Source organism: Vicia villosa, linkage group LG4 (genome assembly GCF_029867415.1).
Source record: "Vicia villosa cultivar HV-30 ecotype Madison, WI linkage group LG4, Vvil1.0, whole genome shotgun sequence".
In the NCBI taxonomy this organism is placed as follows: domain Eukaryota; kingdom Viridiplantae; phylum Streptophyta; class Magnoliopsida; order Fabales; family Fabaceae; genus Vicia; species Vicia villosa.
The window spans coordinates 190,587,332-190,601,560 of NC_081183.1; the positions used below are offsets into that span (position 1 = coordinate 190,587,332).

The 14,229-nt window shown below is 34.1% G+C and overlaps 1 protein-coding gene across 1 annotated transcript; it reads right to left on the reverse strand.

The window, feature by feature from the left end:
* Positions 1-4,799: 4,799 nt before the first annotated feature.
* Positions 4,800-13,383, reverse strand: LOC131596485 (LEAF RUST 10 DISEASE-RESISTANCE LOCUS RECEPTOR-LIKE PROTEIN KINASE-like 2.1). The gene is made up of 4 exons (XM_058869143.1): positions 12,231-13,383; positions 12,100-12,132; positions 7,470-7,493; positions 4,800-6,227 (listed from the first exon to the last, which is right to left on the reverse strand). Exons 1-4 carry the CDS (start codon positions 13,105-13,107, stop codon positions 4,966-4,968), a joined length of 2,196 nt encoding a protein of 731 aa, XP_058725126.1. The 5' UTR covers positions 13,108-13,383; the 3' UTR covers positions 4,800-4,965.
* Positions 13,384-14,229: the final 846 nt, after the last annotated feature.

Genomic DNA, 14,229 nt, shown 5'->3' on the forward strand with positions numbered 1-14,229 from the left:
GCCTCACATCAATGTGCTTAGTTCGCTCATGATAGGCTGAATTCTTCGACAGGTGTATTGCACTTTGACTATCACATTTAACAGTGATACCTCGACCTTGAAGTTTCAGCTCATTCGCAAAACCTTCAAGCCACAATGCTTCTTTCACAGCTTCAGTTAGGGCAATATACTCCGCTTCAGTGGTTGATAGAGCAACAACCTTCTGAAGTGTTGCTTTCCAACTAATTGCAGTGCCAAACATAGTGAAAACATATCCAGAAATAGATTTTCTGGAATCCATACAACCTGCATAATCAGAGTCGACATATCCTTCTATTACTGCTTTACTATCTTCACCCAAGGCTCCACCATAAATTAGGACTCTATTCAGAGACCCATTTATGTACCTTAAAATCCACTTCAATGCTTGCCAGTGAGCCTTTCCAGGATTCGCCATGTACCTGCTTACAAGACTTACTGCGTATGCTATGTCGGGTCTAGTACAGACCATAGCATACATCAAAGAACCGACTATATTAGCATATGGGATGCTATTCATATAGGCTCTTTCGACATCAGTACTGGGACACTGATCAATACTCAGCTTGAATTGAGGGTTTGTTGGAGTCACAACTGGCTTCGAATTCGACATACCAAACTTTTCAAGAATCTTCCGTAGATATGCCTCTTGAGATAGGCATAACTTCGACTTCTTTTTATCTCTTCGAATGTCAATTCCAAGAATCCTGGAAGCAGCTCCCAGATCCTTCATATCGAACTCCTTATTGAGTTCAGCCTTCACCCTCATCACATCTTCGACACTGTTGCTTGCTATGAGAATATCATCCACATAAAGCAACAAAATAACAAATGAATTACCAGGTCGAAATCTGAAGTAAACGCAGTGGTCGAACTGACTTCTAATGAAACTTATGCATGCCATGAACTTGTCGAATCTCCTATTCCACTGTCGAGGAGATTGTTTCAGCCCATACAAAGATCTCTTTAACTTGCACACATAATCTTCCTTCCCCTTTTCGACATACCCTTCAGGTTGCCTCATCAGGATCGTTTCATCTAGATCACCATACAAGAACGCAGTCTTCACATCCATCTGTTCCAGTTCAAGATCGAACTGTGCCACCATGGCAAGCAACATTCGAATGGGCCTATGCTTCACAACAGGAGAAAACACATCATTGAAGTCGACACCTTCTTTCTGAGTGAAACCCCTTGCAACTAACCTTGCCTTGTATCTTTTCGACGTCACTCCTTCAATTCCTTCCTTAACTTTGAAAATCCATTTACAGCTGACTAACCTTGCCCCAGCAGGTTTCTTGATCAGTTCCCTGGTATGATTATCATGAAGAGATTTTATCTCATCATCCATGGCCTTCAGCCATTCGGTCTTATTTCGACTCCTCATAACTTCCTTATAGTCTCTAGATTCTTCGTCTAGAACCTCACTTGCAAAGATTAAGGCATAAGCTATAAGATCTGCATATCCAAGTCTTTGAGGTGGCTTGATGACTCTTCTCGACCTATCTCTCGACAATAGGTAGTCATCGTCAGTTTCCTCAACTTCAGCATCTTCTGCTTCTTCTTCGACTTCATCTGGGATATGCAATTCAGCATCAACATGCTCCACCTCAACAGGAATCTCTACCTGTTCCAGCTCTTCGTCAGATGTTTCTGTACTTCGACCAACATCATTAGTTTTCTTAAAAGCCATTTCAGCTTCATTGAAAACTACATCTCGACTGGTGATACACCTCCTGTGACCTGGCTCTAGGCACCATAGCCTATAAGCTTTGACTCCTTCAGGGTATCCCATGAACATGCATTTCAGAGCTCTAGGTTCGACCTTGTCTTGCCTAATGTGAGCATAGGCTATGCAGCCAAATACTCTCAGTTTGTCGAGATCTGGTGGATGTCCCGACCAAACTTCTTCAGGTGTCTTCATATCTAACGCTATCGAAGGACATCTGTTTATCAGATATGTTGCTGTCGAAACAGCCTCAGCCCAGAACACCTTCTTTAAACCGGCACTAGTCAACATGCATCTGACTCTCTCCAAAATAGTTCGATTAAACCTTTCAGCCAGACCATTTTGCTGTGGAGTACCTGCAGTAGTTCTATGCCTTGCAATACCAGAGGCAGCACAAAAACTGTCGAATGCCTCATTGCAAAATTCAAGGCCATTGTCGGTTCTCAACCTCTTGACCTTTCTGCCAGTCTGATTTTCAACCAGAGTCTTCCAACTTTTGAAATTCTCAAAAGTTTCATCCTTAGTCTTCTGGATGAATACCCATAATTTTCTGGAATAATCATCTACTATGGATAGAAAATACCTTGCTCCTGAATGTGATGGACACCTTGCAGGCCCCCAAAGATCAGCATGGATGTAATCAATGGATCCATGTGTTCTTTGTTTGCCTTTGTTGAACTTCACTCTGCAAGATTTTCCAAGTACACAGGGTTCACAAAACTTCAGCTTTTCGACTTTGTCTCCACCAAGCAGATTTTGTTTCCCTAATTCGACCAGACCCCTTTCACTGACATGGCCCAATCTCATGTGCCAGATTTCTGTTTTCGACAAAGGTTTCGTGGATGCAACATTTGTCGAACCACTTACAACTTCAGCCTCAAGGGTATACAAGCCTTGTTTCTTCACGCCTCTCAAGACTTCCTTCGAACCCTTCATGACTCTTAGGATACTTTTCTCTCCTTGGAAAACATATCCTTTCTTGTCGAATTCACCAAGAGAAAGCAGATTTCTCTTCAAATCAGGAACATACCTGACTTCAGTCAACAACCTTATTGACTCATCATGGAGCTTGAGTCTCACAGATCCAACACCTGCAATCTTGCAAGCCTTGTTGTTTCCCAACAATACTGATCCACCATCTTGATCACATAATTCCTCGAACAAGTCTTTGTTTGGAGTCATGTGCCAAGTGCAACCTGAATCCATAATCCACTCCTTCTTAGAGTCACTGCTTGAAACCACAAGAACATCAGATGATTCGAAATCATCTTGAACAATGGCAGCGTTGCCATTATCCTTACCTCCATGATATTTCAAGCGTTCAGGGCACACATTTCTTGTGTGACCCTCCTTCTTACAATGGTAGCATCGAATGCCAGATGCTTCGCCACTGTAAGTCTTTGACTGGCTTTTGCCTTTCTTCTTGTCGAACTTACCATCCTTTCGTAAGAGTTTTCCTTTAACGGCCAAACCTTCACCAACAGTCGAAGGTTTATGCTCCTTTCGTTCGTTCAGGTCCTTTGAATATAGGGCTGATTGAACTTCTTCAAAGGTCAGGGACTCCCTTCCATACAAGAGAGTTTCTTTGAAGTGAGCATGTGATCGAGGCAAAGCGCACAATAGTAACAGCGCTTGATCTTCATCATCAATCGTTACATCGATATTTTCAAGATCAAGAATCAGCTTGTTGAACATATCCAACTGCTCAGCCAACACTTTGTCTTCAACCATCTTGAATGAATACAAAGCCTGCTTCAGGTAGAGTCGATTTACCAGCGATTTGGTCATATACAAACTTTCAAGTTTCGCCCATAACCCTGATGTCGTCGTCTCCTTTGATACCTGTCGTAGAACCTTATCACCAAGGCTCAACAGAATTGCGCTGTGTGCTTTCTCGATCATAGTTGTCTTCTCCGCTGCCGTTAATGCAGCATTCATGGCTGCCTCTCCCTTCGACGCTTCCAAACAACCCTGCTGAACCAGTAGGGCTTTCATCTTCAAGCGCCACAGACCGAAATCATTCACTCCGGTGAACTTTTTAATCTCATACTTTGTTGAAGGCATCTTATCCACGCTCACCGCACCAATTTGTTGTGAATTCAATGCCAAGAACAAAGTATAAAACAAGGAAGAATAAAGGACAAGGAAGAAGAGGAACACAAGAATTGGTTATAACTGCTATTCTTTCACTTTCTCTTAAAACAAGATTACAAGTTTACAAGAATAACAAATAACCTCTCTCACCCTAAATTAGGATTTGCAGCTTAGCAATGATGAGAGACTAGTATGCTATTTATAATAAAACCTAACATACTAACTAATGGGCTTTTTCAGCAAGGCCCATTACACAAGCCAACTTAATAAACAAGCTAACTTAACAAATTAGGGTTTAAACACTAAAACCTAATTTAACATGCTAACAACCCTAACATCTTCGACATCTGCATGCTAGACCCATCTTCGACTACAGCATGCACACTTCGACACCAGCATGTGAACAATCCTTCGACTTCATGCTTAACTCTGTCGAACTGTCGAACCAAGAAGCTACCTTTCGACAATACTAGAGTTCGATCCAATATCTCACAAACTCTTATAACTAAGAATAAATATTTTCGAAACACTTATAAGTATGAACAAATAAAGAACTTCAATCATCAGCTATGAAAAATATTCAACCTAAACGACCCAAACAAAATCCTTTTGAAAATTTTAATTAAAACTATTTAGTGAAAAATGACTCACTTTAAATAAAATATCAATTATAAAAAAATAAAATATTTTTTTTTAATTTTTTATCAAACAATTTTAAATGGATGTGAAGATTGTTTTCTTCGATGGCTGAAGGTGAACATACTATGAAAATTAAGGGAGGAAAATAATACAATATTAAACAAATTTCTTTAAAAAGTTAATCTTAAAAACATAAAAGCTAATGTAGATAGATATAATAAACACTTATACAGTCTTATTTTTTATGATATATAGATTGTTTGGAAGAGTTATGAATAAAAAATTAAAATAAATTTATCAAATTACAATGTTATTCACATTTTTATGCAATGATATTTATTTTATATAATATATTTTTATATATGATAAACTGTAGAATTATAATTAAAAGTGACGAATTTTTGGAAAACAAATATTACATTATTATAGACACATTTTCTCTTATGTATGGGTGCTTTTGAAAACTAATGAACAACTAGAAATCATCAAGCATAATTCATCATTAACGGCTTTGTGGTATCTTCCTTAATAAAACTATTAGAACTATTATCAACTTCCAATTCAATTTCATGGGAGTTGAATTTGAGTTCTTCTTCAATAATTTCATTTGGATATAAAGAAGGCTTTGGAGACATTTCAATATTTTTAATATCATCTTCGAGCATCTCTATTACTTTGTTCATTGCAGGACGATCACTTGGTTTCAATTGTATACACCATAATGCAGTTATGAACATCTTCTTTACATTATATTTGTCCTCGTTTGTGTATTCATCCATTTCTATCTCTCTTTCTTCAACCAATTGATTATAAATCTCAAAAGGAAAGAAAACATGGCTTGAACGATCTACCTGTGAATTCAAATTTCTTCTTTTACTTGCAATTTCCATCAAGAGCATTCCAAAACTATACACATCAGCTTTGTAGGATACTCCTCCAATATTTTTGTAGAATAATTCAGGAGCCATGTAGCCAATTGTTCCTCTTGCTGCAGTTAAAGGGACAATACTATTGTTATTAGGATAAAGTTTTGCAAGACCAAAATCAGAAACCTTGGCGATAAAGTTTTCATCAAGAAGAATGTTATGGGGTTTGATATCAAAATGCAAAATTTGCATGTCACAACCTTGATGCAAATAAGCAATTCCCCGAGCCACTCCAAGAGATATGGCGTACATTTTCTTAGAAGTTAGTGTGATAACATCCTCTTTAGATGAAATATATTTATCAAGAGACCCATTAGGCATGAACTCATACACAAGTGCACGTTTTGATCCTTCTACACAAAATCCAATAAGTCTCACCACATTGGCATGGTGTATCCTTCCTATAGTTGCGACTTCACTAATAAAATCTTGTCCATTACCCTTAGATTTGTCCAACATCTTTATGGCAACAAATTTCCCACCTCTTAACTTTCCTTTATAAACAGAACCAAATCCTCCTTCACCTAACTTGTCTCTGAAACTCTTAGTCATTTTCTTTATATCTCTGTATGAATACCTTATGGGCATTAGGGTATTTCCACGAAGAAAATTCTCAATATTTTCATATATTGATATATGTCTTCTTCCAAATGTATATATCAATAGCACAAAGAAAACCATTAAGCCAAGTGTAAATCTCACTGTAAATGATGGCAAGAGATACATACCACTTACTTTTCCTATCTCAATGACAATTTTAGAATCGGAAAATCCCTTGCCTAATTTAGAGCTTTTGGTCATGCCATGTATATGCAGTAGTCCTGCACAAGTTTTATATTAGAAAATAATAATATATATATATATATATATATATATATAGTTACATGGCTTTGAAAATTCAGTGAGAGGAAAATGAAAAGTAAAATATAGTGAACTTTGAATATTGATCTTTCAACATCTCTTTTTATACAAAACTTATACACTCTATTACACTTATTTTTATCTTGATATTTCTCTTAGAAAATGTTTGCACTCCAAAAAATAAATGGGAAATGAAGATTATTTCAATAGTCTTATAATACTACATGTCTTCCTCCAATGAAAAAGTAATACTAAACAAAAAAGAATAGTATAACAAAGTAAACATTTGATTTATAGAACATGGAATTGTTCACACTCAAACCCCATCCATTCAACTCTCAAAATGGAAAACCGTGATATCCATATAATTTCAATAGGCTTATTTATGTTGTATTCACCTCAGTAAAATGGTTGAAACTTATAACATGCCTCCTTAAACTTATAACATGCCTCCTTAATAGATGTTGCATTTGAGAATTTCTAAGACCTATTTTCATTACATGATTGATACGTGAAAAAGAAATTCCATTTCGCTCTTTCTCGAATCATTAAAAATATGTCATTGTACTTGAGTTAAAGAATCATCATCTTGTGATTTCTTAATTATATAAATTTTCAACGAACTCCCAAATATCACGTGCTCCAATATGATACTTCATTTTTATGCACCATTATCATAACTTTGGAAGGATTTTTTTTATTGAAATCTAAGCTCGAATGTCACTTTGTAATAACATAATAGAGTGAGATTTTGGAAAGAAATTGAATAGGGGATAATATTTTATAGACGTGTACTTTCTATTGCTTGATAATTGTTCTATTTTCCCCTTTTCCTTCCTGTCTTTCAAAGTGGTCCCTTTTTTCTCTCTTAACTTCCAATAGAGACTTGAAAATTAAAGATATTATTTATAGAGCTTAAAAGGTAGTGCTTGTCAGTGTAAGTTAGTTTTACACAATCATTTAATAGAATTATAATATTCAGCCATGTCATATTAGCATTTTAAAATTAAAAATGTGACTTGACGGGATACACGTTTGTGATTGCTTGACAGTGTAAAAATATTTTACATTGTGAGTGCATACTCTTTTTTCTATTATTTATGAATAAAATTCTAAAATAATATAATTGGTGTACAAGTATTAACATATAAATGAAAAATAATTACGTAGAAACAAATGTTAAAAAAAGGGTAAAATATTACCTTTAACAATGCCAAGTATAATATCTGCAATAAATTGTAGTCAAAGTAAAGCATTAGATCATAACATACAAGAAAAAAATGTTAATAACAACAAATTAGCTTCTATTTATATGTTCATGAAAAATAATCCATTTAGTTATACTTATGCCAACTAATTTCTATTTGTAGTTATTTAATCTAAACCGACTATTTATATATTATTGGTTTTTGGTTTTCAAAAAATATGTGTCAATATAAAATATTTTATGCTATGTATTTAATAAAATATAACTTTAAAGAAATTTATAGAGATATTTAAAGAATTAACATAACTAAGAGGTGCTAAATTTAGTATCCAAGTTGATAGGTGATCATGGGTGCTAAATTTAGTACATTCAACACAATTTTTTTTGAAAAAAAACAAGTATGAAGAAACACTGAAATTGTGTAATATAGCGTTAAGCTGAGAGAAAACATGTTTTGAGATTGTTAGAAAGTTTAAAATAAGTACAAATGTTGACGGAAAGGTCCAGAGCCACGAAGGCGTTCATTGGTAGAAAATATGATTTGTTCTTGGAAACTTAAGTGACTATTTTCTTTTAATTCTTTTTTAATCTCTTGAAAAAACTTTTGAATATATAGTGAATCAGAAAAAATTTCTCTTTCTAGAGTAGATCGTTTTATTAAAATGGGTAAACAAGTTTGATTGTGTTCTTGTCTTTTATCTTCTTCTTGCTTGTTCTGCATTTGCTTAAAAAGTTAGCATGTTATTTTGTTCTTTTAGACCATTTATTTTTGTCACCATTGTTATTTTTCGCGCACATCAATTTTTTTGGTGTGATTGAACCTTTCAATTTCAAAACAAGTGGCATCCAACTGGATTTTGCTTACAGGTGAGCAAGAAAGCAAACACGTGTTCTAAAATTAAAGATTCAGAAGTTTTTTTCACAGAAAATGATTTTGGATTATGGAAAGTGAATATGAAAGCAATCTTAACTAAATAAAAGTGCGTCAAAGCATTGAATGGTGGGACATTAATTCCTGGACACCTAACACAATCAGAGAAGATCGAGATGGTGGATAAGGCCAGAAGTGCCATTATTTTTTTCCTTAGTGATAAAGGAAGTATAGAAAGAGAATATTACGGCTTTGATGTGGGAAAATTTTGATTCTTTTTATATGAATAAGTCTTTGGATTACACATTGTGTATGAAACAACTCTACTCATTTCGAATAGTAAAGAATGAATCCATAATGGAGAAGTTTGCCTAATTTCGCAAGATCATTGATGATCTAGAGAAAATTGAGGTAAAGATTGATGATGGGACAAGGTTATACTCTTGTTAAGCTCATAAATAAATTCATTGAGCAAATCAAGGATTCTCTTCTTTATGGTAAGAAATTTACTATAACTTTGGATGAAGTCCGGGGGGCTGTGAGATCCAAATTATTTTTATGGAAGAAATATTTGAAGATTAAAAATAGTCATGATGGCTTGAGTGTCTCAAGAGAAGGAAGTGAACATATAAATATCTCAAAATCCAATTAGTTTAACAAGTTAAGGTTAAAATGGTTTATTTGTCAGAAACTTTGTCACTTCATGAAGGAATGTCACAAAAGGAAGGATAATGAAAATTCTATTTAGATTTTATTTTTCTTAGATGATGATAGTTATGACAGAGATGATGCACTACTGATGTTGAGTTTGAATACTGAAGAGAGTTGGGTCATGGGCTCATGATGCTCTGTGTCAAAGGAAAGAATACTTTAAGATTTTGAAGTTGTGGGAAGTTGGAGTATTTCTCCTTGGTGACAACAAGGCTTGTAAGATTCATGGTATTTGTACAATCAGACTTGAAATGTTCAATGATCATGAATTTCTTCTACACAATGTGAGGTATGTTCCATAACTAAGGAAAAATTTGGTAACCTTAAGCATATTTGACGATCTATGCTATTGCACTAGACATGAACTTGGGGAGTTGAATATTTTATGCAGTGAAGTGATCATGGCTAAAGAGTCTAAAATATGTTATTTAAATACTTTAGAAGGTTCTAATGTTGTTGTTCTCTCATCATCAATAGTTAAGACTTTCATGACAAGAACAAACTATGGGATTTGAGGTCAAGGAACGATAAATGTTTGGAGGTTGTTTGAGAGAACTTTAATGAGTTTTCCAAGAGACAAGGAATAATAACGTATTTGACCACTAAGTTGTCATTGGGTTTCTTAGGTAAGGTTGATGACAAAGCTGCTTACTTGGTAAGGAGATGCTAATTTATAGGAATAAACTTCCAAACACTTATGGAGATTTGGAGTAGGAAAATTGTAACATTCTTTGTTTTAAAGGTTGTGAAAGTTTTTCTTATTGATAAAATCAAGCTTATCCAGCTAGATGGTAAAGTTTTGGATTGTATCTTAAATGACTATCCAAGAGGTGGTAAGGGTTATGAGCTATGTGAAGTGGAACCTAGATGATCCAAGTTCATCATGCGTAGATGTATTACTTTTAGTAAGTTCTGTCAGGAGAGGAAAAGTAAAGACTTAGATATGAAGGTTTTAGAAACTATGGCGGAGAAGAATCAGTTTGAAGTCGAGGTTCCTGTGATTGATAACAGTAGTAGTCGGGGAATGATTATTGAGGCCTTTGATTATAATTTGACTTGTACTAAGGAAATGAAAGGGATTGTACTATTTCAAAGATACAATTATGGTGGCCTTGGGTGTTATGGTTTAAATGTGGCTGAAGGGTTGCAAAACTAAAAAACCTGGGACCTTTAGTGAAGCATTTGAAAGCACGTGGAGTCGAATATGGTTGAAGAACCATGTTGTTTGGGAAGACTGAGACTTTAGAAGCTTCAAGACTTTAAAGCTGAAGACTGAGAGAAGGGTTAGGAATCTTATTGAAATACTTAGAAAGAAAAAGGTAAAAATTTCTTAAAGTTTTTGGAATTTGGAAAACTCTTGGAAGTATATTAATGAATTGGGAAACCCTTCTAAACACCTTGAGCTTGTGTGATTCATATATAGGGAGTTTGAGAGATAAGAAAATACTTGGTAAAAAATAAGATTTGTTCTTGAGAACTTGGGTTACTATTTTTCAGTAACTCTTTTCTATTCTCTTGTAAAAACTTTTAAGTATAATAAATCATAGAATTGATTTCTCCTCCAAAGTAATTCGTTTAATCAAATTGGGTAGATTTTTTGGTGTTCTTGTTTATTATCTTATTTTTGTTTGTTGTGGATTTTCTTAAAAGTAAATAGATTATTTTGTTCCTTCAGGTGTTTTTTTTTTGTTATTATTGTTCTTTGTCTCACACATTAAATTTTTTGATGTGATTGAAGTTTTCAATTTCACAAAACTTGGCAAAGTAAATTTTATTCACCATAAATTTAGAATTTAATTTAAAGTATGTATTTTTCAATCTCAAGTTCATAAATGGACTTTTAGAAAACTAGGTCAAATGGAAGCCATAAACTTTATTAACAAATAAGAGGGTCATCATCATAACAATACTAGGACACCAACTTTTTGTCTATGGAAATACCAACACAACACAAAGGTCTATCGAATCAACCTCTAGTTCTACCCTAGAAGGATGACTAGGAATTAACCCTTTGGAAGAGGGCTATTATTACAAACAATGTTGTAGCTTCACAAACCAATGATATCATAAAAGAAACACATGTTTTCCATTAGAATCAAGTTTCTTCAATAAAAAATTATGAAGCTAAAGTGGACCAAATTACTCAACATCTCTTACAATGAGTTTCTCAAAATCTTCCAAGATGAAATGTCTGTAATCTAAGGAGCAATGGTCTCATGAAAGATGAAAACTGATTGAACCAAAACCTCCTAAATTCAAAAAGGGTGGTAGTGATTCTATATAAATTTCAAATGATGAAGCTATTGAAACCCCTCAACATAAAATCAAATGGCCTAATCCAGTCATCACGCTACCTTTTCCACAAGGGGGAAGAAATTTATTGAAGTAAAGGGGTTCATAAATTTGAAAAGGAGGAAACTTGTTCAAAATCGATACCAAGCTACCTTATCCTCAAAGGCTAAAGATGGTGGAGTTTTACGATATTTTCAAAAAGCAGCAAATCAACATTTCCTTTGTGTTTAATTCAGTAGTCTAAATACCAATCAATAATACAACAAAATTCTCAAGTTGGACGCAATTTTAATTACCAAATATTTCTTGCAAACCATTATGTACTCTGTTGAAATCGTTATCGCTCATTAATTTTCCTCACAATTATCTTGTAATAGACACCGTAAAAAAATCCATACTTGCAAATATCCATCCGAACATGCTGTGATTTTGTTAGAGAAACTCCGCTTTAACTAAGTTTGATACAGATTTAAGTTTTTCTGAAAAAAATAATAAAAATACTAATATCTATCATGAACCCGCCCCATTTTTTACGAGTTTTATTATTTAAACCAGTGTATTTTTCCTCTCTATCTACTATGTGATCATGATGCATCTCATTTTGAGTTTAAGTTTTCAAGATTTAAGAGTGGGTCCTATTTGTTTCTCCTAGTAGGTTTCCACCGAATCAAAGTTCAAAGTATTTTCTACTCATTTGTCTTGTTAAAAAGAATGAAAATAAAGCTCTATAGAAAAAGTAAAAATTTCTTACCTTCCATGAATATGCGCAGCTTTGACATGTGTTCTAGAAGGGAAAAAAAAAATCACAAAATATGTTAGCTCTAATTCAATAATAAACATAGAACAAAACTTATAAATATGAAAAGATGAAGTTCAACTTACCACACATGATGGTATGTCCCAATGGAGTGGTACAAAAATTAGACGCACATGTAAGAACACCATGTTTTTCATCCAAGCCACAGTACTCTTGGTCAGTGTCGCATGAATCTTCACATCCACGTTTCATCCACGAAAGGTAAAATCCATAGCTAAGCATTTCATGAATTTCCTCATACGTAAAATGCTTTCGAGTGTCTATATCATTCTCCACAACACTATTGGACTTAAAAAAAGAAGCTGATGATGTAGCAACAATCTTCACGCGACAATCGACGCTTAATCTCCCAGCTTCGATGTCTCCAGCGATGGCATAAACATAGCCATGGCCAGTAGAGTTGATTCTACAAGAAGATGTATCCACATACACGTACCTATGATCGTTCTTCACTGGTTTGCTACAATTCAAGTATATTACATGTCCCAACCAAGCTGGATAATTCACATCGTATGGATCATTCCCTTGGTAATTATAATTGTAGTAGCTTGTGAAATTGGAAGCAGTTAAGAAATACCGAGGAACGGCGGAGCAGTTATTTTCTTCAATTCCAGCATCAACTACTCTTATTGTGTAGTTATTGTAGTTGATTGATTTCACATAGTATTTACCTGAAAACAGTTTTAAGGTTGTCTTGTTGTTTTCGCAGGAAAACTCGTATCGAGGATCACCACAGGTTTTTGGATCGTTCTTAAGTCGAAATGGATGTTTGATGTTTGTGATTTCGCCGCATGAAGAAGGTGGACAGTATGTTTGGTTATTAGTAGTACTAATTGTTGCCTCACATGTTTGATGGAGTAGCACAACTACCATGAACTTTTTGAAGAAGCATAAAATGGATTGCATAGAAGATGATGTGGATAAGGTTTTTTCTCTGCACATCTTTGAAGCTTGAAATTTACTTTCAATTTGGAGCTACCTGATTATTATCATTGAAAAGAGAACTACTAAGCACAAATTGTGACTTTTAGGGTCAAAGTCTTTTAGCCGCCATTCCTGACTTTTATTGATTTTTTTTTATGAGCTGGATATTCTCTGCGAGCAATTGCAAAGATTAATTTTCAAGTTGGAAAAAATTTTCTCAGAAGATTTCACACCTTACTCATAGAACTAGATTCTAAGCTGATAAAGATCTCTATCATCTCATTCAAACGCAATTATGAAAGACGGATTTGTAGTTGTTGATTGGTTGGAAATTTTGCGGTGTCGTGATGGTTTTTTGCAGCATCATTTTTGGTTTTCCTTTGGCTACTTTTCCTCTAAGAATTGTAGTTGTTGACTTGTTGGAAATTTCGCCGGGTTGTGGTGATGTTTTTTGCAGCATCATTTTCAGATTTCCTTTGGCTACTTTTCCTCTTTGAGAATTTTTCTGATGTACATTGATTAGTTAGACATGTCATGTCCATTCTAAATACTTCACTAAAATCCTTAAAAAATTTCTTTCATGCGTAATAGGATTGAATGCTTGGTATATGACTGATATGTTGTCATTTTATACCATAGTATCACTCACAAACAATGATACGAAGGATTTTAGAACATCTCTAATGGATGGTTGTTTGTTTCAGAATTTGTTTAGTTGGCACTCTAGATTGTTTAAAAATAAGAAATGTTACCCAAATAAGCCATCACAATAACATATTGCTTATCATTAAAATATTATTTCTCATAAAAAAATAGATTATTTTTTATACATAAAATATTATTTTTCTTTTAATAAAAATAAAATAATATAAATTGGTGGGTTCAATTTAGATTGCTTATTTATAATCATCATTGGAGTAGAATTGATAAAAATTACATATGAATTTTTTAGATGCAATGTGACACTTTGGACCTACAAAATATGACACAGACAACTAAAAAAATTTCTTCCATTAGAAGTGCTCTTAGGAATTGCTTCATCAATAAAAACTTGATACTTTATTGTTGGCTTCAAGAGCTTCGAGTTCTTCTTACATTAAATTTTTATAAGTTTCAAACTTACATGATCTGCGGATTTGG

Coding starts and splice junctions, on each gene's coding strand:
- LOC131596485 (XM_058869143.1), bottom strand. CDS start 13,107: ATGTGCAGAGAAAAAACCTTATCCACATCATCTTCTATGCAATCCATT. Junction 12,133..12,230: donor GGGACATACCATCATGTGTG/GTAAGTTGAACT, acceptor TTTCCCTTCTAG/AACACATGTCAAAGCTGCGC. Junction 6,228..7,469: donor TATACTTGGCATTGTTAAAG/GTAATATTTTAC, acceptor AAACTTGTGCAG/GACTACTGCATATACATGGC.